General features: G+C 38.0%; 1 protein-coding gene across 1 annotated transcript in view; it reads left to right on the plus strand.

Annotated features, from left to right (window-relative positions):
* Positions 1 to 3,169: 3,169 nt before the first annotated feature.
* Positions 3,170 to 24,863, plus strand: part of RFX6 (regulatory factor X6) — a 33,985-nt gene continuing 12,291 nt past the window's right edge. Inside the window, exons 1-10 of the mRNA XM_054630146.2 lie at positions 3,170 to 3,566; positions 3,769 to 3,925; positions 5,469 to 5,592; positions 6,854 to 6,915; positions 13,660 to 13,737; positions 16,293 to 16,320; positions 19,811 to 19,918; positions 22,243 to 22,320; positions 22,414 to 22,527; positions 24,514 to 24,563. Of these exons, the coding sequence (XP_054486121.1) occupies positions 3,398 to 3,566; positions 3,769 to 3,925; positions 5,469 to 5,592; positions 6,854 to 6,915; positions 13,660 to 13,737; positions 16,293 to 16,320; positions 19,811 to 19,918; positions 22,243 to 22,320; positions 22,414 to 22,527; positions 24,514 to 24,563 (968 nt within the window). The 5' untranslated portion in view covers positions 3,170 to 3,397. The remainder of the gene's footprint in view (positions 3,567 to 3,768; positions 3,926 to 5,468; positions 5,593 to 6,853; positions 6,916 to 13,659; positions 13,738 to 16,292; positions 16,321 to 19,810; positions 19,919 to 22,242; positions 22,321 to 22,413; positions 22,528 to 24,513; positions 24,564 to 24,863) is intronic.

Below are 24,863 nucleotides of genomic sequence, written 5' to 3' on the forward strand. Positions count from 1 at the left end.
CTTGTTTGAATTGGTGCTGATTAAAACTGTTTCTTGCAAGGAGTCACAGAAAACCAGAAATGGAGTTTCAGGAAGAGCTAAATAGATTCATGCTATGTCAAAGCAAAGAGAATGACAAACACTGACAGTTATGAAAAATTAATTTATTGTATCCCTGTGGAATACTGGTAGGTGCCATACTTTACTTTTATGGTACTATCAGCATATTTGGAAGGAAAGAGGTGTTAGAGTCTACCAAAGAGTCCTGGCATCAATACCGTATCAGGGCTTCTGTGTAGTTCATTTGTCTGGGGAGGATATGAGGTGAAACAGTTTCCAACACTTAAGTAAACATCATGCAGGATTACACAGGAACAGATCAATAACAAATTGTATTTCTATTGCTGCATTTATCTTCCAAACATTTTGCAGTTCAAAACAGAGAACCCCTCAGGCAGATTGTTGTTAATGGCAAGTCACACTGATATGAATAAAGTTGAAAAATGTTTTGTTTTCATGCGCTGTGTTGGCAACAAGGAAAAGAAAACACTGCAGCAAGATGAAATGGTGCAATACCTGAGTGCTGATAGAAAAGATATTTTACATGTAAGTTATATAAACAAATAATTCTGGTGTCCTACAGAGCACATATATCTGATCATTTACTCCAGGCTATACAACAGACTGTTGAATTTTGGTGGGATTACATCATTACAAAATTTACCTAAAACTAAGCAAGGCTCCCTAGGCTCTCAGTAGAGACCTAGAAGGGAAACAGATTTGTGAGAAGATGATCTGTTCACTGGGTAATGTGCCTGGTATGAATTAGCTCTGAGAGACACCTTTTCTTCTCCACTGGCTCTAAAGGGAGACTGAGGTGAACAGATTAGACTAAGAAAACTAACTCTGAGACAAAGTTAGGCAAGAGGTGCTGCATGCTTCAAGTACAAATTATAGAACCGTGGATTAGTTTGGGTTGGAAGGGATCTTTGAAATTCATGTAGGTCAATCCTCCTGCAATGTGCAGGGGCATCTCTAACTGCATCAGGCTGCTCAGAGCCCTATCCTATCCAGCCTTACTTTGAATGCTTCCAGGAATGATGCATGCACCCACCTTGGCATTCATTTTTGTGCAAATATATATATATAGATATATATGTAGGTCTCTGTGTGTGCACAATTTTTGAACAGGAAAATTCTAAAAAGCCAAATATACATGGATATATGTTTTAACAGTTCTACTTCATAATCAGATTTTATTAGTCATAAGCAATATGGTTATGACCATGATTCTCAACAGACATAACCCAGAACAATATTAAAAATTTCTAGGCACAAGCAATGCTGTAACATCCTTGGTACTTGTGCTAGCCCAGTTCTATACCTGCTAGCCCAGTTCTATACCTGCCCCATCCTTTCTGTCTCCCAAAGGTGTAAATCATACATTCAGGTGGATTGCTGACTCCAGCAAGAGGGAGTGGGGAAGGATTGTCCACCTGCTATAGCTTTTGGGGTCTGTGCTTTTCTTCAGCAGGATTACAAATGCTTGCTGCAGGGTGGAAACTAGCTGGTCCCTAGGCTGGACCCCTCACTCATTTAATCCCTGTGTTGATGATGATGGATAGAACTCATTAGTGTCACTGAGGATATTCTGCCACCATAAGAATCCTGTACTTTAAGAACAAATAGCTACATATAGCTCCATAATTCCAAAGTATCCATGTTCAATGTCACACTGGATTTTGATGACAAAGGATTCAACACAACAATATGCAGCTGAGAAGTGTTATCATACAATGGAAATACGGTCATGGTGGACCAAACTGTGATCACTCGTGCCAATGCTCAAGCCAGCCAAAAGTCAGAGGGTCAAATGAGATTTTCCTGCAGCCTCAAACAAAGCCATTGGAACCAGATGCTGAACTGTCCCAGTGAGTTACAGTAAGAATCGTCACAGGCACGTGTGGTCAAAGCCATACATAGCATAGCTTAATGAAGGAAAAAGGGAACATGGAAACAATGAAGAAATGTTGACTGGAGTAACCAGTAAGGAAAGAAATAAATTTTACACAGTGGAGGGAAGAGGTGTAAGCAGAACAGCAGAAAGTTTGGGCTAAATGCCATTTTTGATTCTGGGACCCTCTCACAAGTCTGCCTTGGGTCTGAAGTACACCATTTATTCTTGTGATGAGGTTTTCGGCCTTTCAGCAGATATGGGCACACCATATTTGTTAAATATGGATTTGATAGATGATAGCTGGTCTGACAATGCATCTCTGCAGGAGTGGAAGTGGTCATATTCTGCTGCTTTGTTGTGCTGGTGGTGTCAATGACTTGAGGTGCAACAGAAGACTGGAAGACAGGAGAAAGGAAACAGCTGTTCATGAGCTTTGTGTTTGTGACAGCCCAGCAGTACTTGATGGCTCAAAGAATGCTTCACAATTCATCCAATATAACATTTCAGGGCTGCTTGCTACCACAAGTCATACTACAATTTCCCAGTCCTTATCTGCAACAGCACAACACCTAACATTTTGTTTTAATGAGAATTTATTAAAACAGTAGATGTTGCAGAGATCAGACTAGATTTCCATCCTACTGACAATTTTGTTCTCTGGAAAAAGCAAAGACCACTTTCTGTGATTCTCTCCTGCCATCTCTCAGTCAGCATGCTGAAATGGAGCAAAGCAAAGCCACGTGTGCCAGATGAATGTACAAAATGAAGATGTTTTGCTCCATTACCCACAAAATTACACTGGGAATTAAGGAAATACGGACAGTGACAGATAGTGCCCAGAAGGGTCCCACCACTGGCCCTGCGGCTGTCAGAGGCAGCTGCGAAGCGCAGAGCGCCCGTCGGAGGGGAGAACAAGGAGAACCTTCTGCCCTAGTGGGACGAGGGGACCCTGCGGCCGCCCCCTGCCTCGGCCGCGGCGCGCCGGGAGCTGCTCCCGACACCGGCCGGAGCCACCGCCGCCGGGAGTTAATCATTAAATCCCGGCAGATCCGCTCCTGGCCGGCTCCCCCGAACCTCCTCGGCCTCCAGCCGTGCCCTGTCCCCTTCTGGCCTGACCGAGCGCGGCGGCGGGAGGGGAAGCGGAGGCAGGGACGGAGACACCTCCCCGCCGCCGCCGCCTGCGGGCCCGGTGCGAGGCGGAGCCCCGGGGCGGGCGGGCCGTCCCTGCCCTCTCGGAGCCGTGTCGCCTCCCTGGACGGCGCCCTAGGGCACACCTGTCCCCCGCTGCCGCCCCCGCATCGCCTCTCCTCCCCTTCACGGCGGCGCTTGGCCGACGCCGTCTACGGCCGCGGTGCAGAGCCCCGGCCCACGCCTCAGCCCCCGTCCGCCCGCTCCCGTCCCTCCCGCCGCCCATGGGCGCCGCCCGCGCCACGCCGGGGCAGAGCCGGCGCCGCTGAGAGCATGGCCAAGGGACCCGAGCAGGGCGACGCCTTCCTGCGCCTCCCGGCCGCGCAGGCGGCGCCCGCCGAGGCGCAGGAGGAGCGCTACGCGGGGCTGCTGGGGCCAAGCTTGCTGCCCTGCGCCCGGGAGGCGCTGCCCGAGCCGCCGCTGCCCGCCGGCATCAAGGCAGGTAAAGGCGGGGAGCCGGCACCGTGCCCTGCTCGGCCCGGCCGCGGCGGGCAGCGGCAGCGCTGCTCGGGCTCCGGCGGGGACGCGGCTGGCGGGTCCGTCCCTCAGCCCGCGGCGGGCAGGGCGGCGGGCGGGAGGGGGCGGCTTGTGGCGGGACCGTAACGATGCCCTTGGGCCTCTCTTCTTGTCCCCGCGGCGCTCAGAAACACGCCTCGACAGCGAAACCCTCTCCTCGGAAGAAGAGGATGCGGATGCTCGCGACGGCACGCTGACAGCCGCCGACCAAAGCCCGTGTTCGAAAAGGAGCATCACGCAGATCATGAAGGACAAGAAGAAGCAGACGCAGCTCACCCTGCAATGGTAGGGTTCCAGAGAGACCCCGTTGCCCGCCCTGGGGGCTCCAGGACCGAGCCGGCGTGGCCGTCACACTCAGAGGGACCCTTCTCTAACAGCTGAGCCGGCGAGGAGGGCGACAGCTCTTTTAGAGAGAATTTGGGTTTTTTTCTGTTTTTGTTTTGCGGGTTTCTTTTGGATGAGCCTCATCTACAAATAAGGACGCTCATCCCCAAATTTCTGAGTTTTGAAATTATCAAAGGTTTGTCACTTAAGTCTTAGTCAGATTCTCACACTGCGTGGCTATCAATGAAATGCATCATCAAAATGTAGAAAGGAAACATTATTTAAAAATTGCATTTGTGTATGACTGCCTTAATTATCCTTTAAGGGTGTGACAGTTAGATTTTCACTGTCTTATAATGCATTTCTTTTACATTACGTTCTCCCACCCATTGAGGCTGTAACTTTGGTTTATTTTATCTGGGGAAAAAAGTTAACCAAATAAGAGGTCAAATTCTGCAGACATTAATTGATAAACGTTTATATTAAAATACACTTGAAATTAGGGAGGAGGTCTGTTGAATTAAATGGGAAGTTAATTACGAAATGCAGACTGTCAATAGAGATATTTTTTCCTTCTAACTGAAAAATTAGACTAATCCAAATTATTCAGTTTCTTATTCTAGTTTACTTCTGAGTGTAAATAGTTAAGGATTTAAGTCTGGGAAGTCAGTGCAAAATTATTCAATATGCAGCGTTTACTACACAGTGTTTTCTTACAAATTTGTGTAATTTGAGAAACAAATTTATTGCACATCATCCAAGGAGTAGTGAACAATGTAAAATGATAAAAAAAAAAAAAACAACAGGACAGAAGAATACCCAGCTCTTACCAAGGGTTCTCTTCAAGTGAAAACAGTCAGGTTTTTGCTTCAGTTTTAAAAATTTTACTTTAATGACCATCACTCAGCACTTGTATTCTGCAAACTGATTGGGAAGCTACACAGAAATTCACCTTCTTTAAAAAACACTGTGTTTTTGTTTTTCCCACTGTGGTCTGAAGCATTTCCAGGTCCAGAGTGGAAATTAAAAAGCAAAACAATGAAGAAAAGAGACATTAGCTCAGGTGTTGAGGATACAGAAGATGGGACAGAAGATGCAAGTCCAGGTCCCTGGTCTTAAATCCTTTCAAAGGACTGACTTAAACCCAGGTCTTTCATGTCTAGTTAGGGCTCTTCTTTTCAAACTAAGGCTGGCTCTTAGGTGATGATAATTTAGTAATTTAAATGAAGCAAAATTTGTCTTAACGAGTCTTGAAAAAGACTCATTAAGAACAGGGGTCTGGCTCCAGGTTTTCCATATTCTGCATCTAGCCTAAGCATCAAGTGTGGAGTCTGTTGGTAGTGCCTGTCATGTTCAGGAGAAACTCATCTGTGTGCTCTGATGGAACTCTTCAGTAAAATTAAAAAAAGAAGAGCAACCAAAAAAAAGAGAGCAAAAACTGGGAAATGCAATCAGGAGAAATGGCATGCTGCTTCTTACTCTGGCAGTTTCTTTCTCTACACAGGCTGGAAGAAAACTACATTGTATGTGAAGGAGTTTGTTTACCAAGATGCATCCTTTATGCACATTATTTAGACTTCTGCAGAAAAGAGAAGCTGGAACCTGCCTGTGCTGCAACTTTTGGGAAGGTAATAAGCAAATGCCTTAATAATTTGTTAGATCAGTTGTTTGGAAGAGTCACAGTTTAGTACACCTGTGTAAGAATTCTTCTGAAATTCACATGCTTTCTACTGCTAATGTACATGGAATCAGACTAACTATAACTACACTGTCTCCTATGAAGGCATTTCTTAACATCACCTTTAGGAGATTGAAGCTGAAATTCCCTTTGATTTATTGTTGTTTTTACAAAAAAAAAAAAAAGGCATTTTCTCTGAGTGCTTCTTTTCTTTCCCTTTTTGTTCATGATATTAATAGGTTCTTTCCACCAGATCTGACATGGAGGACACTTAATAATTATACTAAAGGCAGTGTAAGGTGAGATGTGACACAGGCAATACTACTAGAAGGGAAAAAGAAATTAATAACACAAAGAGCTTCCAAATGAAAAATTGTTGATTCATCCTCTTTTCTACCCTTCTCTACAATTAATCCTGAAGTAATTTAATGTAAGAGAGATGTGAACTCTCCAAATTAAATCCTGAGTATTTAGTGAAACAGGAAACCAAAAATGCTTCAAGGATCATCTTTTTTTAAGCACTACTGATCTAGTAATTTTTTATACATAGCAAAATGCATCAATTTAATTAAATAATGGATTTAATGGATTTTCTGGTTCATAAAATGTTAATTTCCTATTTTATTCCTCTTGAACTGGATATACAAAAAAAGTGGATATCTAATTTTCATATACAGTTTCAGTATAAATGAGAAAGACAATAGGTTCCATTTAAACATTATTTTGACAGTGATCTGTCTATTAGATATATCTATTAGATCTACCTCTATTACTGAGTTAATTTTTCAGATCACACTTTCAAATAAAAAAAAAAAAAAATTCATTCTAGTTGTTTGTCTTTGAAAACAGAATAGCTAGAGGGCTGAGTTTCCCCTGATTTTGTTTAAATCTCTGAAGCCAAAAATACAGTTGTACTTAAGGAACTTGAACATAATAGGATTCTGGTGAAGACAACTAGATTTTAAAATGTAATAGTGAAAACAGACAGGGAAAACAGGTGGGAAGACTGGAAATAGACAGCAAGATGGACAAGGATGGAAGAAAGCCTACAGTGTGAAACATGGCCTAATCGTTTGTGTTGTGCCATAAGTGTCAAAAATGCTAATTCATTAACTACCTTAGACCGTATATTTACACTACGATTTTTCTGTGAACAGATTGCTAAGAAAGCTTGCTAGTATTAGAAACTAATGCAGTTGTTTTCTCTTTAGACCATTCGCCAGAAATTCCCTCTCCTGACCACAAGGCGGCTCGGAACAAGGGGCCACTCAAAGTAAGGCACGATTACCTGTGTATCTGCTTGTAGAACGCATTTTAGGAATCAGCTGTATTTCCATGTCTCCTTAATATGTACTGATTGGCAGAGGAGTTTATTCAGATGGTACACTGCAAGTGATAACTTTCATGTATATGTTGAAACTGATACTCAAACTCAAGCATTTAAGTTTGAAAATACTGCTGCATAATTTTTAAAATTAAACTGATTAAGCTTCTAAATCTTGTCATTGCATTTATAGACCCATGCGTATATTGCAAATATATGTCAAAATATTAGATATAAAAATCATTTATAATACATGTCTTTTTATAGCTTCTCATCTTTCCATAAATAGTGATTTTATTTCTCCTTTGCAAGCCTAACAACTTTCATTGTGATCTCTATGTAACAATAAGGGTTCACCTAAATACACCACCAGAAAATGCATTGTTTTAAATTGAAGTTAAGGTATACTTCTGCTCTTTGTTGTAGGTGTTTTATAAAACTTTGAAAAGTACACCATCTATAGTGCAGTCGTTTCATAAATAATGTATCCTATTAATTTGTATATTTGATCTGTAAAATATTAGATTGTAGGAATAGATCATAGACAACTCTAAATCATCTGGTGCTAAAATTTTTATTAGTTCTGGTTCTGGAATTATGCTTTTGACCATGCATAATTTAGTGTAAAACTGTTGTGAAGACTTGTAATACACATTCCCTCACATCCATTTTGCTAATGAATAAAATAGAAAACCAGAATAATGATAGAAATAGGAAAAACTCAAAACATTCTGTTTGTTTGGGAAAACTCTTTATTTTGAGCTACTTAGCCTTGAAAGACAAAGTTACTGTTGTCTTTCAGTAGTTTATAAGCAAAACTCAACACAAAAGGAGACTGAAAAGAAAAAAATCTACAAGACTCGTTTTCCTAAGTGCTTTGCAATATACTAGAAATGTTTGAAAGATAATTTCTTTATTTTCATAGTTTTGGGTGGTTCTTAAATGTTGTTATACTTAGTTTTCTTCCTGCCTTAGAAATGCAAGAAAGAGCTAGTTATTTCACCTTAGTTTAGCTGAAGAATGAATGAGATGTCATTTGTGAATTTTAGGTTTTGTTGCAGAAAAAAATGAAGGTAGGGAAGAATTTAAATTCCAAATTTTTGCAAAGACACTCTATTTTTTGAGCATGTCTCAAGCATTTTAAATAACCACTAATAAAAAATAAAATCCAAAGGAAATAAAGTCTTCATATAACATTATTTTTTGTTTTTTTTTGTTTGGTTTTTTTTTTTTTTTTGTTTTAACAGAGGATAGTTCTTGCATAGTGTTTCTCACCGTCTTAAAAATTTGTAATCCATTCACCTCTTTTAGGAGACAGTACACAGTCTGCAATGTATAGAGGAAAACTGGACCTGATGTTCATATCTCTTTTTGTAGGTGATGCTGAGTAGAGGTGTTTTTAGGAGAGCAACTATTAGAAAGGTTATTTATTAGGGAAAAGAGGGATTTTATGTATTGCCTGGTGTGGTGAAGTTAAGCTGTGGTTACAGGCATAAGATGATGTAGACATAGCTTTGCTATTGGTGTTCTGTTTAAGGTTTTAAGAGATCTGGCATTCACAATCTGTGCAGGAATATTTGACAATGTTCTAATTCATCAGTGCTGTGGTGAATTCTTAGTCATAACCCAACATATTTGGTGAACTACTTATTTACAATGAATGAGGTAATGCAAGGGAGAAGTCTCCTTCATGCTCATTATATACTTGTTCTGACATAACTAACAGATTTGATAGACAGGATCCAATGAGGATCCAAACTTCCAAACATGTCCTGTGTCTGCATGATTTAAGCACAATAAGTCAACCTTTATTAAGTAAATGAGTATGTTCCAAATGTGTATATAGCTACAAAATTGATTGTGTTGGAACATGTGTCACTGTAGTCCCCTTTTCTCAAAGACATGAAACAATATTAATATAGAAATAATGCATGCCCAACATTTCTTTGGCAGATTCCATATCCCTGTTGACCTTGTTGGTATTATGTGCCATATTTTCATATGGATTAACTGTTCTTGAACAATTTCCTCAAAGAACTGAGGCATCATCAGGTTTTGTTTGAACATCTGGCACTTGTTCTGTATTTTTTCATTAGTTTTCCTCAGAGGCTTTTCCTATTCAATTCTTGTTTCTGCTAAGATGCACTTACCTTGATCTTGCTGTGCTAAAAAGGACCTCACAAAAGGCACAAATGACAATATTCCAGTTCAGAGACCAAATATAGCAGCAAGTAGTCATATAGAAGTGTCAGTATAAGTCATAGAATTGTAGAAGCATAGAATGATAGAATGGTTGGGGTTGGAAGGGGCCTTAAAGATCATCTAGTGTAACCCCTGTGCCACGGACAGGGGCACTTTCAACTCAGCCAAGTTTCTCAAAGCCCCATCCAATCCAGCCTTGAACACTTCCAGGGATGAGAGATCCACAGCTGCTCTGAGCAACATTTGCCAGTGCCTCAACACCCCCACTGGAAAGAATTCTTTCCTAATATCTAATCCAAATCTACCCTTTTTCAGTTAAATGATCTCTGATAATCAATTTTTCTATCTGTGGTGTTGTGGGCCGAGTCCCCCTCAGAACTACAAACTCACAGAGGAGTAAATGAATTTCTGATTTCACCAGGTAGCAGTTAGTCACACAAATGTTATTTACAGAAGTATTTCCATTAAATAAAGTTAAGGGACTGTTCATCAGTTTCAATAAATTACTATTCTTCTCTTTTTAGAAGAGAAGCATGGACTCTATCTAGCATGGACTCTAAATGTTACAAACTATTTCTGAGTCACTGGGACTAGTAGGAGAGTTGTTACTAGCACTTAAGTCATATTTTTTAAAGCACAGTAGTGTAGTGACATGATATTATTTCTGTCACTGCTATCTTTATTACCACATAATGCTAGCAGGAGCAGTATTAGCACTCACTATTCCTAGCAGTGATGTTTTATACAGCAATATTGCCCTGGAACTCTGATCATTGTCCAGGACTCCAGATGCTGCAAAATCATAATAAGGAAGAAGATAATTCTTCTCCAATGGAATAATTGTTCTTAAATTTAGAGAAAAGTTAACACCCTGGGGAAAACAGTGCCTTCCTTGATGCTGCAAGCATACACAGTAATCTATTGGCAGGGCCTGTCTGTGATCAGAAGAAAGCAAAGAAAATAATTTCCTTTTCCCATTGTCTTCAAGATGGTGGAAATTGTTTTTCTCCCACTCTGAAACAAGCTCTTTCTGACATCCTCATGAGCATGAATTGAATTTGAGGAAAAGCTCCTACACTAACATATGGAATACAGTTGCTGTTGTAAGGTGTGAGATACACAAATGTTAGTTTTTCCTCTGTTCCCAAACAGCATTTGTCATCTCTAGTTCAGGGCAAAGGATAAACTTAAAACTGAGTCTGATGATCCCTAGAATTCAAGTCAGAATCTCTCTGTGTTTACATCCAACAACCCATTTGTGCGAAAGTGTCAGTACTTAAATTCATTTAAACATTTGGCCAAGAAGGTCCAACACATTGGACACAATTTTGTTAACAAAATATCTTAGTCTCTCATGCCCATGCTAATCACTCTACATAGCTGAAAGTAAGGGAAATTTTTTGTTTTCACTCTGCTGAGTGAAAGAAGATGCAGCACTATAAATACCGCAAGCTGCTCTCTTAGATTAGTGTTTCATAAGAAACAGTTCTCTGTTCTGAATCTACCTTTTTGCCTTGGTAATTTTGAACGTAGCACGGTCAATGCTAGAACTCAGCTGTAACTTTCATAGTACACAAATCACCTGAAGCAGCAATTTGGAAAAATGTAGAAACTGCTCAGTCCAAACACACAGGAAGAGTATTTGAGCTCAAGTTACAATTTAATTTCTTTGTAGACTTTGATCAATGATGAATCTTAGCTTTTATCCATCATGTCTGAAAACTATTATCTTATTTATTAGGAGTGATTTAGTGGGTTAATAAAACTGATATGGCAGCTGGCCCTGTGATAAGAAGTTATTGCAATTCCCTGAACAGCTTAAGCCTATCATTTCCTTATCAGCTATCATTTGTGTCAGTGTATGCTAAAATCAGAGCTACAAGTTGTGTAGGAACATATGTTACAACAAACCGCTGAAATTAAAAGAGGAAAGTAGTTCAGCTTGTTTCATAAAATGTTTGTTTCAAAAATTGAGAGTAAATTCCTTGTAGTAATTGATTACATTTTGTTAATTACACAATAGAAATAATAAATAGTAAAATACAAATATACTGAACATACACATAAAAATATGCACATAAAGAGATGGAAGGCATTTGAAGATGTAGGTTAAAGATGTTGTCAATGTGTCTGGTATGGGTATACTACTCTCAACAGGGAGTCCAAAATAAGCTATTCAACTAACGGCTTGTAAGAGAATAATAATCTTTATACCCTATTACTCTATGGAGGATGCCAAACAGAGCTTGAAAAGTAAAATGATATTATTTTTAATAGTTTCTCTGTTGTGAATGGAAAGCTCTGGTTTTTAGCAGTAAAAGTTCAACTGCACATTAGTGAAGAAAAACAGAATGATCCCTGCTGTGCTTTTAATACACATGGAATATGTACTGAAAATATCTATTCTCTACATAACAAGCTGTCTCAGTGAAAAATTCTGATATCCTGGGATGTTCCAGCAGGAACAAGTATATTGCATACCACTGGATACTTGAGAATCTAAATCATACGACAGTTCCTGTTCCTTGCCAAATATATTAATATTGATATAGATGTGAAATAATCTAGATATTGAATCATAACTTTGTAAAGAAGTAATGCTTTTCCTTGCCTCTGGCCCACTCCAGCCTTAACTGGAGGGAATGCCAAATTTATGGTGAAAGTGTAAAAGTCTTTATTTTAGAATTTTAAAAATGGCATGTGATTGAAGCTAGGAGATTTAAACTGTTGGAATGAGACGTGGGCAGCTGCTTGCTCAAATGGCCAATGACAAATGGACAGATAACATTGTTAAAGAAGCAGTCACAACTCTATTCTGTTTTTCGTCCTGTTCAATGGACACCCTTTGCCATATGAAGAGTAAGTAAATGCTCTCATTTCAAAGAATCCGTACTGTTTTTTTCAATACCTCTTGTGTCACTGTAAGGAAACAGGGGAGACACTTTTAGCTTTCCTAGGGGTTGACAGGTTCCACAGTGATCTAGCAGTGTTATGTAAACTCACCAGCTTCAGGAAAGCAGTAAAAGCAATGGTGCCATATTCTGTCATGTTTCTTGGCTATAAAATCCTGAATGCACACAACAGACTGTCCAGAAACAGAAAAATTATTTCAGCTGAGATTGTTGCAGCTATCTAGGCTAGGCGAATATATCATCCTAATGAACATTTTCTTGGGCATAATTTGTATTTAATGCCTTTAACCAGCTTTGTAAATAAAAAGCACGGGAGGGTTTTGTTCTTACCTGTGACAGTTCCATACAAGAACAAACAAATATTGTGTTTTTTTTTTTTTTAATGGTCATCACCCGGAAGAGCAGAGATGATATGAGATTAACAGTTCTGTTGATGTGTTCTATGAACTATTTGCTGGGGCTTTGTGTCTTAAGAATGCATTTATTCAAGCTTTTGGGGAGTTTGAGTGAAATTGGTGCAATGTGTTGCAAAGTGGTACTTTGAAGCAGCTCAGTTAAACCAGCTGCCATGGTACTTTCAAGCTAATAATACTAAAAAGCAAATGAACCTTTGTATTCTATCCATAACATTCTTAGACAAATTTGGTTTAACATAATCAGTTTTTAAATCTATTGAGTGGAATTTATAAGACAGGGCCTATCAACTTTGATAGATGAACTCAAGCAAACTTTGCTATGACTGGTAAGGAAAGAGCTGCCCCCAGCTTGCTCTCCTGCCCTTCTCTCAGAGGTCACTTATTTTGTAGCAAAATCTGTGGAAAGCAATAAGTAGCTACTGCACAGCCAGTTTTCTTAGCATCAACACAACCTTTTTTGCATCTTTGGTGTCTTTGGTTAAGGTGTTGGATGTGAGCACTGCAAAGCCTGAGCAATAGGCATGTTTCCTTTTTCAGTCTCTGTTGGGGAGCAGTAATCTCCAGGAGAGCAACAAGGGAGACAAATGTGGATGCAAAGTGCCTAAATGGCTTAATAATCTAGAGTTAGTCAGCCTACGACCTGACAGAAGAATGAATGAATAACATATTATCATTATTAGTCATAGGTGACTGAAAGCTAAGTTATAAGGTGCACTGGCAAGCTATTTTCAACTAAGAAAGGCTCTGAGGGACTGTAAATGTAACGGTGGCAAGCGAGATAAAATGAACCTGATAGATCAAACCCAGCACCCTTTCAAACAAATGAAGTAAAGTGTAACAGAAGGCAGGTTAGGGAAAAGAAATGTAACATGTTTCTGGGTTTTCTGTTCTAGCTACATTCTTCTAGTAAGAGAGAAAGTATTTTAATTTTAACCCTTGAATTTGGATCAAATCATGACAGTACTCTTTTCTATGAGACTAGATTTTGTTCTGTGTCTATGAAAGGAATTGTTAGACCCTGTTTAGAAAAGTTCTCAGAAAGCGTTTAAAATCAGTCTGACAGCTTCCTTTACTTTCAATTTGGCAGCTTGGTTTACTTGACATGTCACTCATAAATGCTCCTCTTTTCTTTTTTTTCTTTTTTTTTCTTTTTTTTTCTGCAGATATCACTATTATGGAATTGGCATTAAAGAAAGCAGTGCATATTACCACTCTGTGTATTCTGGAAAGGGCTTAACCAGGTAAAATAACTTCTGAGACTTAATCAGTGAAGGTCTAGCTATAATCTTCCCTTAGGAAGGTATATGTAGGACTCTAATTTTTGTTTCTATCAGAACTAGAATTGCTGGTTATCTCAGTGTTTAAAAGGTTGATATTTTGATAGAGTCTTCCAGTTTGACCCCACCACAGTCTTTGTAGATCTGTCAACTTTTAACAGCAGAACATTTGTTCAAGTCTATATGAGGGAGCAAAATCCCATTTCCAGAACACTTGTCTAATTTTGTTTGCCAGTGTGTCACCCTGTGAGTTCTTTCCCCAGGACAGCTTTCCATTGTGAAACGTTTAGGGAATGGTGTGAAGCTGGCACCTGTGGGGCAGGAGGGAGGGGTCAGTGTAGATTAATATTTACAGGTCCTTTAACTGGCTAATATCAGTTTAAACCTAACCCAGGAAGCTCTAATTATATTTATTTAAGGGACAGCTAGCAGGATCAATACGTTACGATAGCTGCCTGTTGGTTTGCCAAAGATTAATAGTTCGTAAAACAAATGTTTCTGTTCACATATGGCTTGAATGATGGCTTTCATTGTCTGTGGCAGTATACCTGGATAAGTGAGACTCTGAGAAAGGAAAGGAATAAATGAGTTTATAATCACACATAGAAAATTCGACTGGTGGCAGATTTAGCTCATATCCAAAGAGACCTTTTCTAGGCAATAAGACAAGTGTACAAATTGAGGGTAATAATGCCAATAATGCTTAAAAAGGGAGGGTTCACTCCACAGCAGTACTTAGGGTGAAATAGATTAGAATATTCTATTTATTTGTCTGATATGTTTCCAGAGCTGTGGAGGTGTTGCTGGTACACAGTGTATTTTTCTTTCATAATAGAGAATTATCTTGAACAAATTGTTCATTTTGTTGACTAAAAGACAGTTATTTTCATTTAAAATGATATAATAATTCTTACTTCTCTTACAGCTTTATGTCAGGCAGGTACAATCTAGTAGCAATGAGTGCAAAGAAAGTGGAGGTTCTGCAAAATTTCCCACAGCCAGGTTTCTGAAGGAATACACTCACATGAAGATGGCATATATACTCTCTAAGATTTTCAGAACTACTCACTAGATTCACTAATTAGGAACCTTTTATTTCTGTTAGGACCTGTATGAGATGTGGAATTTTCAGGGTCCAGCAGTTCAGCTGCCTCCCTATCTGAATTAAAGCAGAAGCTCAGATGCTCATTTTCTGGCCCATCACAGTAGCTGGGGTTTTCTGTGTGAAGAGAATGGTGCAGTTGCTTGGGGTTAAGAACAAGCCTCTGATAATGAAAGAATCAGGCAGTGTAGGGATTCAAACTCCCAATTCCTAGCTGCTGCATATAATGATCCATAAATCTGTCCTTTATATCTCTTCTAGTCCTTGAGGCTCTGGAAGAGCAGTGCTAGCAGATGCTGCCTCTGATTTTTGCTGTACATGCAGTACATTTTGCTGAACATGTGGAAATCCAGAGTCCAAAACAAATACATCTAGCCTTGAAGTTAATTAGATCCATGTTGTAATCAGCTGAGTGATGCCTTCATTTATACTTAACTCTCAATGCAAGGGAACTGTCTAGGTAACATATGCTGGATTGTCATGTGGTGGGAACTGTCAGGCACCTGTGCCAGGCCTGGGCAGGAAGAATTCCACAACTGCTCAGCCTCTGGATTTTGAGAGCATCTCAGAGAGCAGGAAACAGCCAGGGAGCATCTCAACAGCAGGAAACAATGATATTGCCACTAATAATTATGAGACTTCATATTGCCCACAGTATCTTATCAGTTGGCAGCTAGTGGTACAGGAAATAACAATAATCAAACAACATTTATCATTATACTGATCCATTAGAATCGCTATTATTGTGCATTCTCTACTTTAATAGTTATAATTTAAAATGTTCTTTCTGGTTTCTGCAACAAAGGGTTGTCTGATAGTCCAATGACTTCATTGGCAATCTCTCAATTGGACTCCTAATAGGACATTCACTATACAGCAACATATGTTTGCCAGTTAAGGAATCTTTTATCTCAGAAATGTATGTCATTAGATCAAAATAGTACTGTAGTGAAAAAGAATGAGAAATCATGATTTCTTAATTTTTCCAAGAAATGTAAATTTTATATATATATATATATATATGTATACTTTTTCTACTCTGAATTTATTAAGTTCTATTAAAAACTGCCTGTATTTCTTTATAAAGACGTTATAGACTTGCACCTATGCTACCCTTTTGCTGTTTGTGAAGTGGCAAAGATCCAAAAAAACCCATGAAACTGGATTTTATACCTTAGTGTTTAGTCAGTGGTCTTAATCTTCATGTTTTATAAGACATCAGTAGGTTTCCTGTTATTCCTAGGCATTTGAAAATCAGTGGAAGAAGTTAAGGGAAAAAAAAAAACCATTAAAAACCCATAAAAAACTGTAATTGAAGTTAGAAAAATGTGATAATTTTCTAATAGATCATACATCTATATAATCTCTACAAGTGTTCTGCCTAGGAAAAAATAATCAAATGTGTTTACTTTCAAAGGTTTTCTGGAAGCAAGCTAAAGAATGAGGTAAGTGCTGTAATCTGTTTCCTTTTACTTCTGTTACAATACAAGTATTATGTGACCTGTGGTTTCCTTCACATTTCTTTCTTTGAAAATTGCAACATTATTTTTCATTAAATTTTATACTGCATAACCTTTTTTAACAAAACTGATTATTTTTTCTTCTAAATATTCAAAGAAAAATAAGATTGGAAAACACCTTTTAGGGCTCCCATTGCAATCCAGTTACCCATAACTGTATTAAAGCAAAGGATCAAGCTCCAGCTTTATTTGTTTTACATGCTACTTTTGCAGGAGGCTTTTTCAGAATCTCGTATGTCTGACTGGAAGCTGAAAAGATTTTTTTTTTTAATGAACTGAGATTTGTGCCTCCTAGTCAGTATTGCCTTCTTCTATTTTTTGCTCTTCATGACATTTTGTTCTTATGCCTTTTTGCTGCTTTTGCTTGCTGGATGGGACAAATAGCAGTTTTGAGTAACTTCTTATCAGCCTTATAGCCTTCCACTGTACTTGTTCTGATTTTAATATCTTTAGAGTAAAATAAATCATAAAGTCTTGTTTGCAATTGCTATTGGAAATATCCCTTCTGATGGACCCTAGAAAGGGATCTGCTTTGTTGGTTTTTGTTCTCCAGCCCCCCTCAAGTAGTCTACATTTTTATTACTATATACTATGATATAGTCACTGTCATTCTGGTCATATTAATAGTAGAAAATTATGGATTATTGTACATTAAAGGTTAAGGGTTGCTCACAGTATTTTTATTTGGTGCTGAGTTCAACTGGCATGGCATATCCTGCATCCATATTATTATCTCCTGAATCTGCAAAAGGACATAGGGACATCTCTGCTACATTGCCACAAAGAAATGTCTCTAATGTGAGGTACATGTTGAAATATGACTGGAGGTGTTTGGGATACTGCTAATTGGCACAGGCCAAAAGAATGCCAGAGGCCATTCTGAGTGATACACTTCCAGTATTGCCTGGAAATGTTTCCTGACACCATTTAATTTACTAGACGAAATATACCTTCTGTGATCAACTGATACACAGCAAGCCTTTCACCTTTTTAATTTCCAGATAAGCAACTCCTAGCTGATAGCAGACATTTTTATTTGCCCCTGAGAGTGTAGTTTTGCTCTATTGATTTTCATCCCCCTTATTACCATTATCTCAAAGCCATCCATGTCTTTCTACATGACCTCTTGGTCTTTCTCTGTTGATGATTTCATTAGCTCATGTCAACCAATTTGATCTATGAAATGTTCAGTCAGATCAGCCCCAAATCTGATCTTTGGGAATTTTCACTTCAATCCCTTTTCAACCCAGTAGTTTCCTTGTCAACAGAACTTGTTAGCATTTCAGCCAGAGTCAGTTTCTTAAATATTTTTACATTCTTTTACTAATCCCCACTCTCACCAGCATAACTGATCATTTCCCATGGTGACACCATGTCAAGTATTTTAGTGAGGTTCAAATAGATTAGATCTGTTGCATTTTCCCTGTTCAGATAATTGGCTATCTTATCAAAAAAAGATAGTGCTATGCCATGGGATATCCCCAACATACTCATGAAACTACTGAAGCATTCATTCATTCAGGGTTTTGAGATGGAATATATTGGGTTCCTTTGGCATAAATGAATGCATATTTTCTTCCATCTCTGATATGACATTGGCAGTCTGCCTTGAAATTGACAATCCCACAAATCTGTCTTGTAATCTGTCTTGTTTCTGACCCAGAGTTCCTCTGTTCTCCCAGAAAAAAATGTTCACAGATAAGTTGGTGGAAATAAATGAGAAAGGGCACATCATTGTGAGTTCTTGATTGTCTAGCTCGGTATCGTCTGAAATTATTCAGGCAGGTCTTAAGAGAAAAAAAGTCTTTAATGGTCAAAACTGAATTATAATAATCTCAATGCACTGAAATTTTAGCATTATATTTTCATTAGTGTGAACAGGCGATAGATACGTCCTTTTTCATTTGCTTGAAAGTACATGCAATTAGGGATTCCAAAAAGATTTACAACAATTGCATAAGGTGTAATTCTCAGTGGGAACTTAAAGACATTGAAAAGACGTTAAAGCACTGATTGTCTAAATATACTGAGTAAATGGCATTTGAATGAACACTTATTGAGTGCCAGGGACACTGTTTACTTCTGGTATGTTTTATCACATTTTCTAGTATTCTCTCTGTAGGGGGAGATATCAGCAAATTCTTTTATCTAAACCAGTTAGTGCACCATTAGAGTCTGTATGGTTAATTAGGCAGATAATATTACTGTCATTATCTTAATGTTAAATGGCCATTAGAAACAGATGGCATTAAATTGAAAGGGCAAGTGGCAGCAGGTTAAAATATTAAGCCTAGAACTGAGGCACAGTTAAATAAGTCCATTAGCAAGTTAAAAAACATTGCTGATTATCTTCTCTTAAACCTCCCACCACAATCACTGCCTTTTTTTAAAATGAACAAATCCCTTTTAATCAGAGCTTTTAATATATTTCATGGGTAATTGCATAATAAAATCATTAGAATTACTCCTGTTAAAAATACCCTCCTTATTGCGTGATAGGCAATTATAACACTATAGAAGTATTGACATGAAGAAGTACTAATGTTTCTAAATTTCTGCAATTTCTTTTACTTAGAGCTTTATGTGTATTTGAATAGTAGATAGCACAGGCAAAATTAGTTTACATGATGTATGCTTTTGGTTTTTTGCTGTATGTTTTGTCAGACATATCACCCTATAAAAATAGGGCTATATTTTTGTTGCATTAGTCAGTAACAGGTATGGTTTTCTGAATTTAGTATTTGAGAGAATTTCACTTGAACCTGGCCTCCGATTTATAAGTCAACATTTACAGAAAAATAGTCACATTTGCACACTTTTACACTATATGTTGCACTATATACCTACCATTCCCACTTCAGTGAAATCTACCTGTAGGTAAAGAGGCAGGAAAAGGTCACTTCAAGTTCCATTCATATGCCTTATGCAAGATCATAAATTTCATGCATTAGTACAGAAGGAGTTTGCACAAAAGTAGTAAGATTTTCCACAGGACTTTCCACACTGCCTTTACATAAGGACTGGTTAGGCTAAAATAGAACAAAGGGTTTAAGCCAAATCGTCTTTAGATTTGAATGCAGTCCTATGAGAACAACTACAATTCAGCCAGTAAAGGCAGAACCATAAAACAGATTGTATTTTCTTCTCTTGAGGATGAGAGTTTCACCTTAATCATGGCATTTGAGACCTTAAGAGTGTTCTGTGGAGTTTAGATATAGACACACATTTAATAACCTTCCTGAGCTGGGGTCCAGATCTGGATAAGCATCAATATTTTTGAAGATTTAAATGAAGGCAAGTATTGTGGAACCTTGAAAGACTCATGAAGTAATATACAAGTTTAGCATGAATTTTTGGTTTCAGATGTAACAGTATTAGCTATTTCAATGTTCCTGTTTATTCCCTTCCATTTCAGGGTGGTTTTACTCGTAAATATTCTCTGAGTTCCAAAACTGGAACACTCCTCCCAGAGTTTCCAAGTGCTCAACACCTTTTGCTTCAAGGGTGCATTTCTAAAGACAAGGTAAAAAGTGAGCTCCTTCTCTTCTGTCTAAGAGATCAAAAATTTGCCACAGAATGTTTCTTCATATCTTAGCCTTTGAGGTATTGACTTGAAAGAGCCAGAAATGTCCATAATCAAACAGAGGTGACTGATTTATAGAGGGGGCAAACCTTTACTAACACCGATTAACCAGCTTTCCAATGGAAAGGTGGTTGAATTATTTACCTATTAACTGACCCAGTATTTTACAAACTGATGGTATGTAAGACAGGGAGAGCAAAACAAACAAATAACTGAGAGTTGTATTCTTTAAAAATGCCTTTGGATTTAAGGTAAATTTTGTTCTGATTAGAACAGAACAAATAATTCACAACAAATAGATGAATTTTACTGTCTTTCATTAATTACTTGAAAAGCAGCTGAAAATCTGAACATGTTTGGGGTTTTTTAAAATTACTTAAATCATTCCTCAAATCAATACTTGGTATTTCTTACCCTAAGGATAACTCTTCAGTTGGAAATACCTCTCATGTTTTAGGTCTTTGACTCTTTTACTGTGTGTTACATCTGTGTTGTTTCTTGTCCCCTTACAAGCTGCTACATTGTGCTAGAAATCCTTTGACAGACATTTTGAACTTTTCAATTTAGTCTTCAGTGCCGGTGATAATGGTGACTGGTTTGAGACATGTTGTTTTGAGACCCTCTCCTTCTAAGCTTGTTCTGAGAAAGTAGTGAAGCCCAGCATTCCTGTAGGGAGAAGCTAAACAAAAGGAGCCATCTTAGCTAGAAACCTTACCATTCATAAAGAAAGCCCAAGAACTGGTATACTTAGCAGTGTGCACCACCTGCTGCTATAGTCTCCATCAGTGAAATGACATCTCTCATATAGACAGCATTCTCATTGAATTTAAATCTGACAAATGCTTGAGGTTCCTTGGAGACCCAATACAGCAGTATAAACAAACTGATTTTTACTGCTCCAACAATGGAGAAAAACTGGCAATTCATTCTCCCTTCATTTTTGGCTCAGCAGCATTGTGCATGATTGTCTGGGGGCAGACTTGCTGAGTTATGAGGAGACTGTGGGAAAGATGAATTTCTGTGTATCCTGAATTCTCTTTCCCTGCTGCTCTTTTCTCATTTCTTGTTTTCTTATTTCCTGTTTTCTTTTCATACTGCCTTTTCCCTCCTTCAGCTTATCTGACCAAAGGTTATAGAAACTAAGATATTTAGGTACTCTTGTTGAAGACAGCCCATACATGAAGTTTGATTCCTGCATTAAACTCTTAAGGAGTTGCTTGCAACTCAGATGTCTGGAGAGCCGATAAATACAGCAGTCTGCACTAAAATAGATGGATAATTCCTGCATTTAATATTTCTGGAGAGAACTTACCCAACCTTTATACTTCCATCAACTCCTTTCAAAAACAATTCTTTAAAATGTTCTTGAATCTCACACTTTGCTATTGCTTTTCAAAGATACATAGTTAAAGAAGCATCTGAAAGTCAGAAAGGTCTGGTTTCAAAGAAATCTGCATCCTGAACCTATTGCAATAAGATGCAACCAGGTTCATTTGAAATTTGATAGTGGTTTGCTGGAGAAGTTAATAAACTGTAACAAACCTTCTGTGACTCAGGACCAAAGAATGGTTTTTCCAGCCCTTTTCCTTCCTTAAATTAATTTGCATATTTCTTGTCTTATAATTTGCTACAATTTTTAAAAATTACTACTTTTATTTTTTTTTAAATAAGGAAACACTCCATTCAGATAAAGTAGCTTGATGAGATGAAAGGGAGTTCTGCTTTTAAAAGCTGAGTTCATGTGAGGCAGTGATTAAACTTTGACCAAATGACTGGCAGCTATTTTCTCATTTGTCCAGCTAGATGATGTTTCCGAACACTCATAGACGCCTATAGTAGCCTAATGATTAACTTGCACTGCTCTTTGGGATTAATCTTAGCTTCAGAAAGCTGAATTTACTTTACCATCTGACTGACTAATCTGGCTATTGCCTTACTTTATTATCCACATTTTCACAGTGTATACAGGTTCAGATGCTACATGTCTGACCACAGCATCAGTGCTTGACTTAAATAATGACCTAAATAATGCTTGAATAATAATGATATAAAGCTGTTGATAAAGCTATAGATGAGTGATGTCCTCATCACTTCTGGATATAGAGGCTGTCTATTTGTAAATATGCATTGCAATACAGTTTATATTATGTGTTTAAATACTAGCTACACAAAGCAGAAATTTAGATCACCGTAGCAGTAAAGGAAAGATTTTAGAAACTCTGTTAAAGAAACTCTCTGTTTAATATTTCTTTCTTCCAAAACAGGTAGATACTCTTATCATGATGTACAAAACACATTGTCAGTGTGTCCTTGACAATGCAATTAATGGGAACTTTGAAGAGGTAAGGTTGTTTGAACACGCACTCTTGGTACATATGCATGGAAAGCCAAGAAAGCATGATTTATGTCTATGAACCTGGTTCCTATTCCTTTAGATCCAGCATTTCCTATTACATTTTTGGCAAGGAATGCCTGACCATCTTCTTCCTCTGCTTGAAAATCCCATCATCATTGACATTTTCTGTGTCTGTGACTCAATACTGTATAAGGTAAGTTAATCATTTAGCTACATGAATAATCTCACCCACAGCACAGCTTCTGCATCTGTAAAAAGATAGAATGACAGGGTGACATGACTGCTTTCTGCTGTAAATCAGCAAGGAAATAATTGAAATCAAGAAATAAAATGGGCACCTGTAAGAGCCGAACTCCAGTCTCAGCTCAGCTGAACACCTGGTGTGTGACCACGGGCAGCACAGCAACAGTGAAACCTTGACATACTTGCTTGAGTCGCTAAAATAAATGCTCATGTGCTCACTGACAAGGCTGACTAAGGTAATCCTGGATGAAAACTGAAGCCTTGTTTTCACTGAAAAGAATATTGCAATTTCTACCAGAAAAGGGAGTCTGTGGCACATCTGTATGGTGATTCTACATGCCAGTCTGCTGCTCACAGGTTATGTCAGGCCATGGTTTCATGCGACCAAGCTGGAACAATGTATTCTTGCCCCTCCTGCCAGCTGCCTTTCATTTCTGTTCTCTTGCTGCTACATGTACCAGCAAAACTGCTACACTCTAAAGTGCTCTGGGTTTTAATAAAAAAAATCAAGGAATACTTGTTTTGTGGAGCTTTTGTACTATATGAATTCTTTGATCTAACTCATGGCATGACCACATAAGAAGTTGAAACTAAGTGACCCTTAGGAGTGTTGCAAAGTCAGGAGTAAGTTGTAGAGTGCTGGGGAAAAAACATTATTTATGCCACCAAAGTTTCCTGAGTTTTTCATTTGGAAAGTCGTATCAGATGATTATTTAGTAGATGTAAAGTACTTTAAGTTTCTTTGATAGGACATGCCATAGAAATAGGAAAGGATTCTCATGTAAGTGTCTTTCTAACAGATCTCATATCACATATTGATGAGAAGAAATAACTATTGGTTTAATAGTAAACACCAGCCAGTCAAAGCAAAAGACTTGAAGCTTTTTAGCTCTGATGCCTTATTGAAATCTTTCTTTACTGTACAAAAATATGGGGGGGAAGATCCAGAAAAGATGAAAATATGTATTTATTAGAAGCATAAAAAGCTGTAAAGTAAGAAGTGTTTTAGTTAGCATAGTAAAGCAAAGGTAATTAGCAGTAAGAATCATAATTACTACCCAGGAGATGGGTCATTAAGCCTCATTTACTTGTAGAGGTTATAATGTACCTTGAGTTTATGAGGTTTTTCCTGCTCTAAATGTGTTGTCTCAGTAGATTCAATATTAACTTTATTTATGATAGATTTAATGTGACAGAAGAAGAAATACTAGAGGAGCATTAAATTATAAATTGAATAAGACTGAATTTCTCAGAAGTTCATAAATTTGCTATTTGCCTCTTCTTTGTCTCTCATTATTTCTTATCTATAATCATGTTAGATATTCTTGACATCTGACAGAAGGAATAAAGAATTACATTGGATTGTTATCAAACTATTTACATTAACAGAGAAAGGAGATTTCTGAAATTTTGTCTAACAACTTTGTCCTCCACAGTAATATTTCCTAGGGGGTATGCCAGATGGTTTTTTGCCAGAAGTGTTCCACACCACACTTAGCTATAGAGAACTCTATGGCTAAACTCTGAATGCCTGCAGTGCCATGTCCAGTTTGGTAGAAAGGAGAGTCAACAGCAGTCAAAGACTTGGGAGATCTTTGAGTATCTGCTTTACAGAGACGTGGTGATGCTAGAAAAGACAAAGTGTTTATGATCTCACTTCTGCTGGTTTCCCTTCTTTAAGACATGGGGGATAGCATGTCTTGTTTGATTTCTTATTTTACTGCTATGAAGATACACAATAAGTATGTGAATGTCTCATATGTTCCTGTCTAAGAGTGATTGGAAAAATCCAGGCATATAAATATCTAGACAGGAGGTTGAATGGCTTTATTCTGTGTAAATTTTCTGCAATCTAAGTAGACAAGGCAGACATGAATGAATGAATAAATGAATGGCCAGTAGAAGCATGATGTCATTTTCTGTTAACTTTTTGAAGGTTCTTACAGATGTACTCATCCCTGCAACAATGCAAGAAATGCCAGAAAGGTAGGTATTTGAAAATAATCACGGTACATTCTGATTTTTAGGCATATTCCAGATAAATACCAGTAATTCTATATTCTAGAGAAATTTTCTCACTGTATTTATGCTCATTTTTAGAGCACTAGAGTATGTATGGCAAAATAGTGTCAGCTCTGAGGGCAGCTATAGAGCAGCTTCAAATATTGGATAGCATTTTATTGTCCCAATTGACCCACAGTTTTTCCCAGAGGAGGTATGTATCAATATGTAGTCATATTGATCATATATCAATATATAGATCAGTGATTGATCATTTCCTGTTTC

This window comes from Agelaius phoeniceus, chromosome 3 (genome assembly GCF_051311805.1).
Source record: "Agelaius phoeniceus isolate bAgePho1 chromosome 3, bAgePho1.hap1, whole genome shotgun sequence".
NCBI classification, from domain to species: domain Eukaryota; kingdom Metazoa; phylum Chordata; class Aves; order Passeriformes; family Icteridae; genus Agelaius; species Agelaius phoeniceus.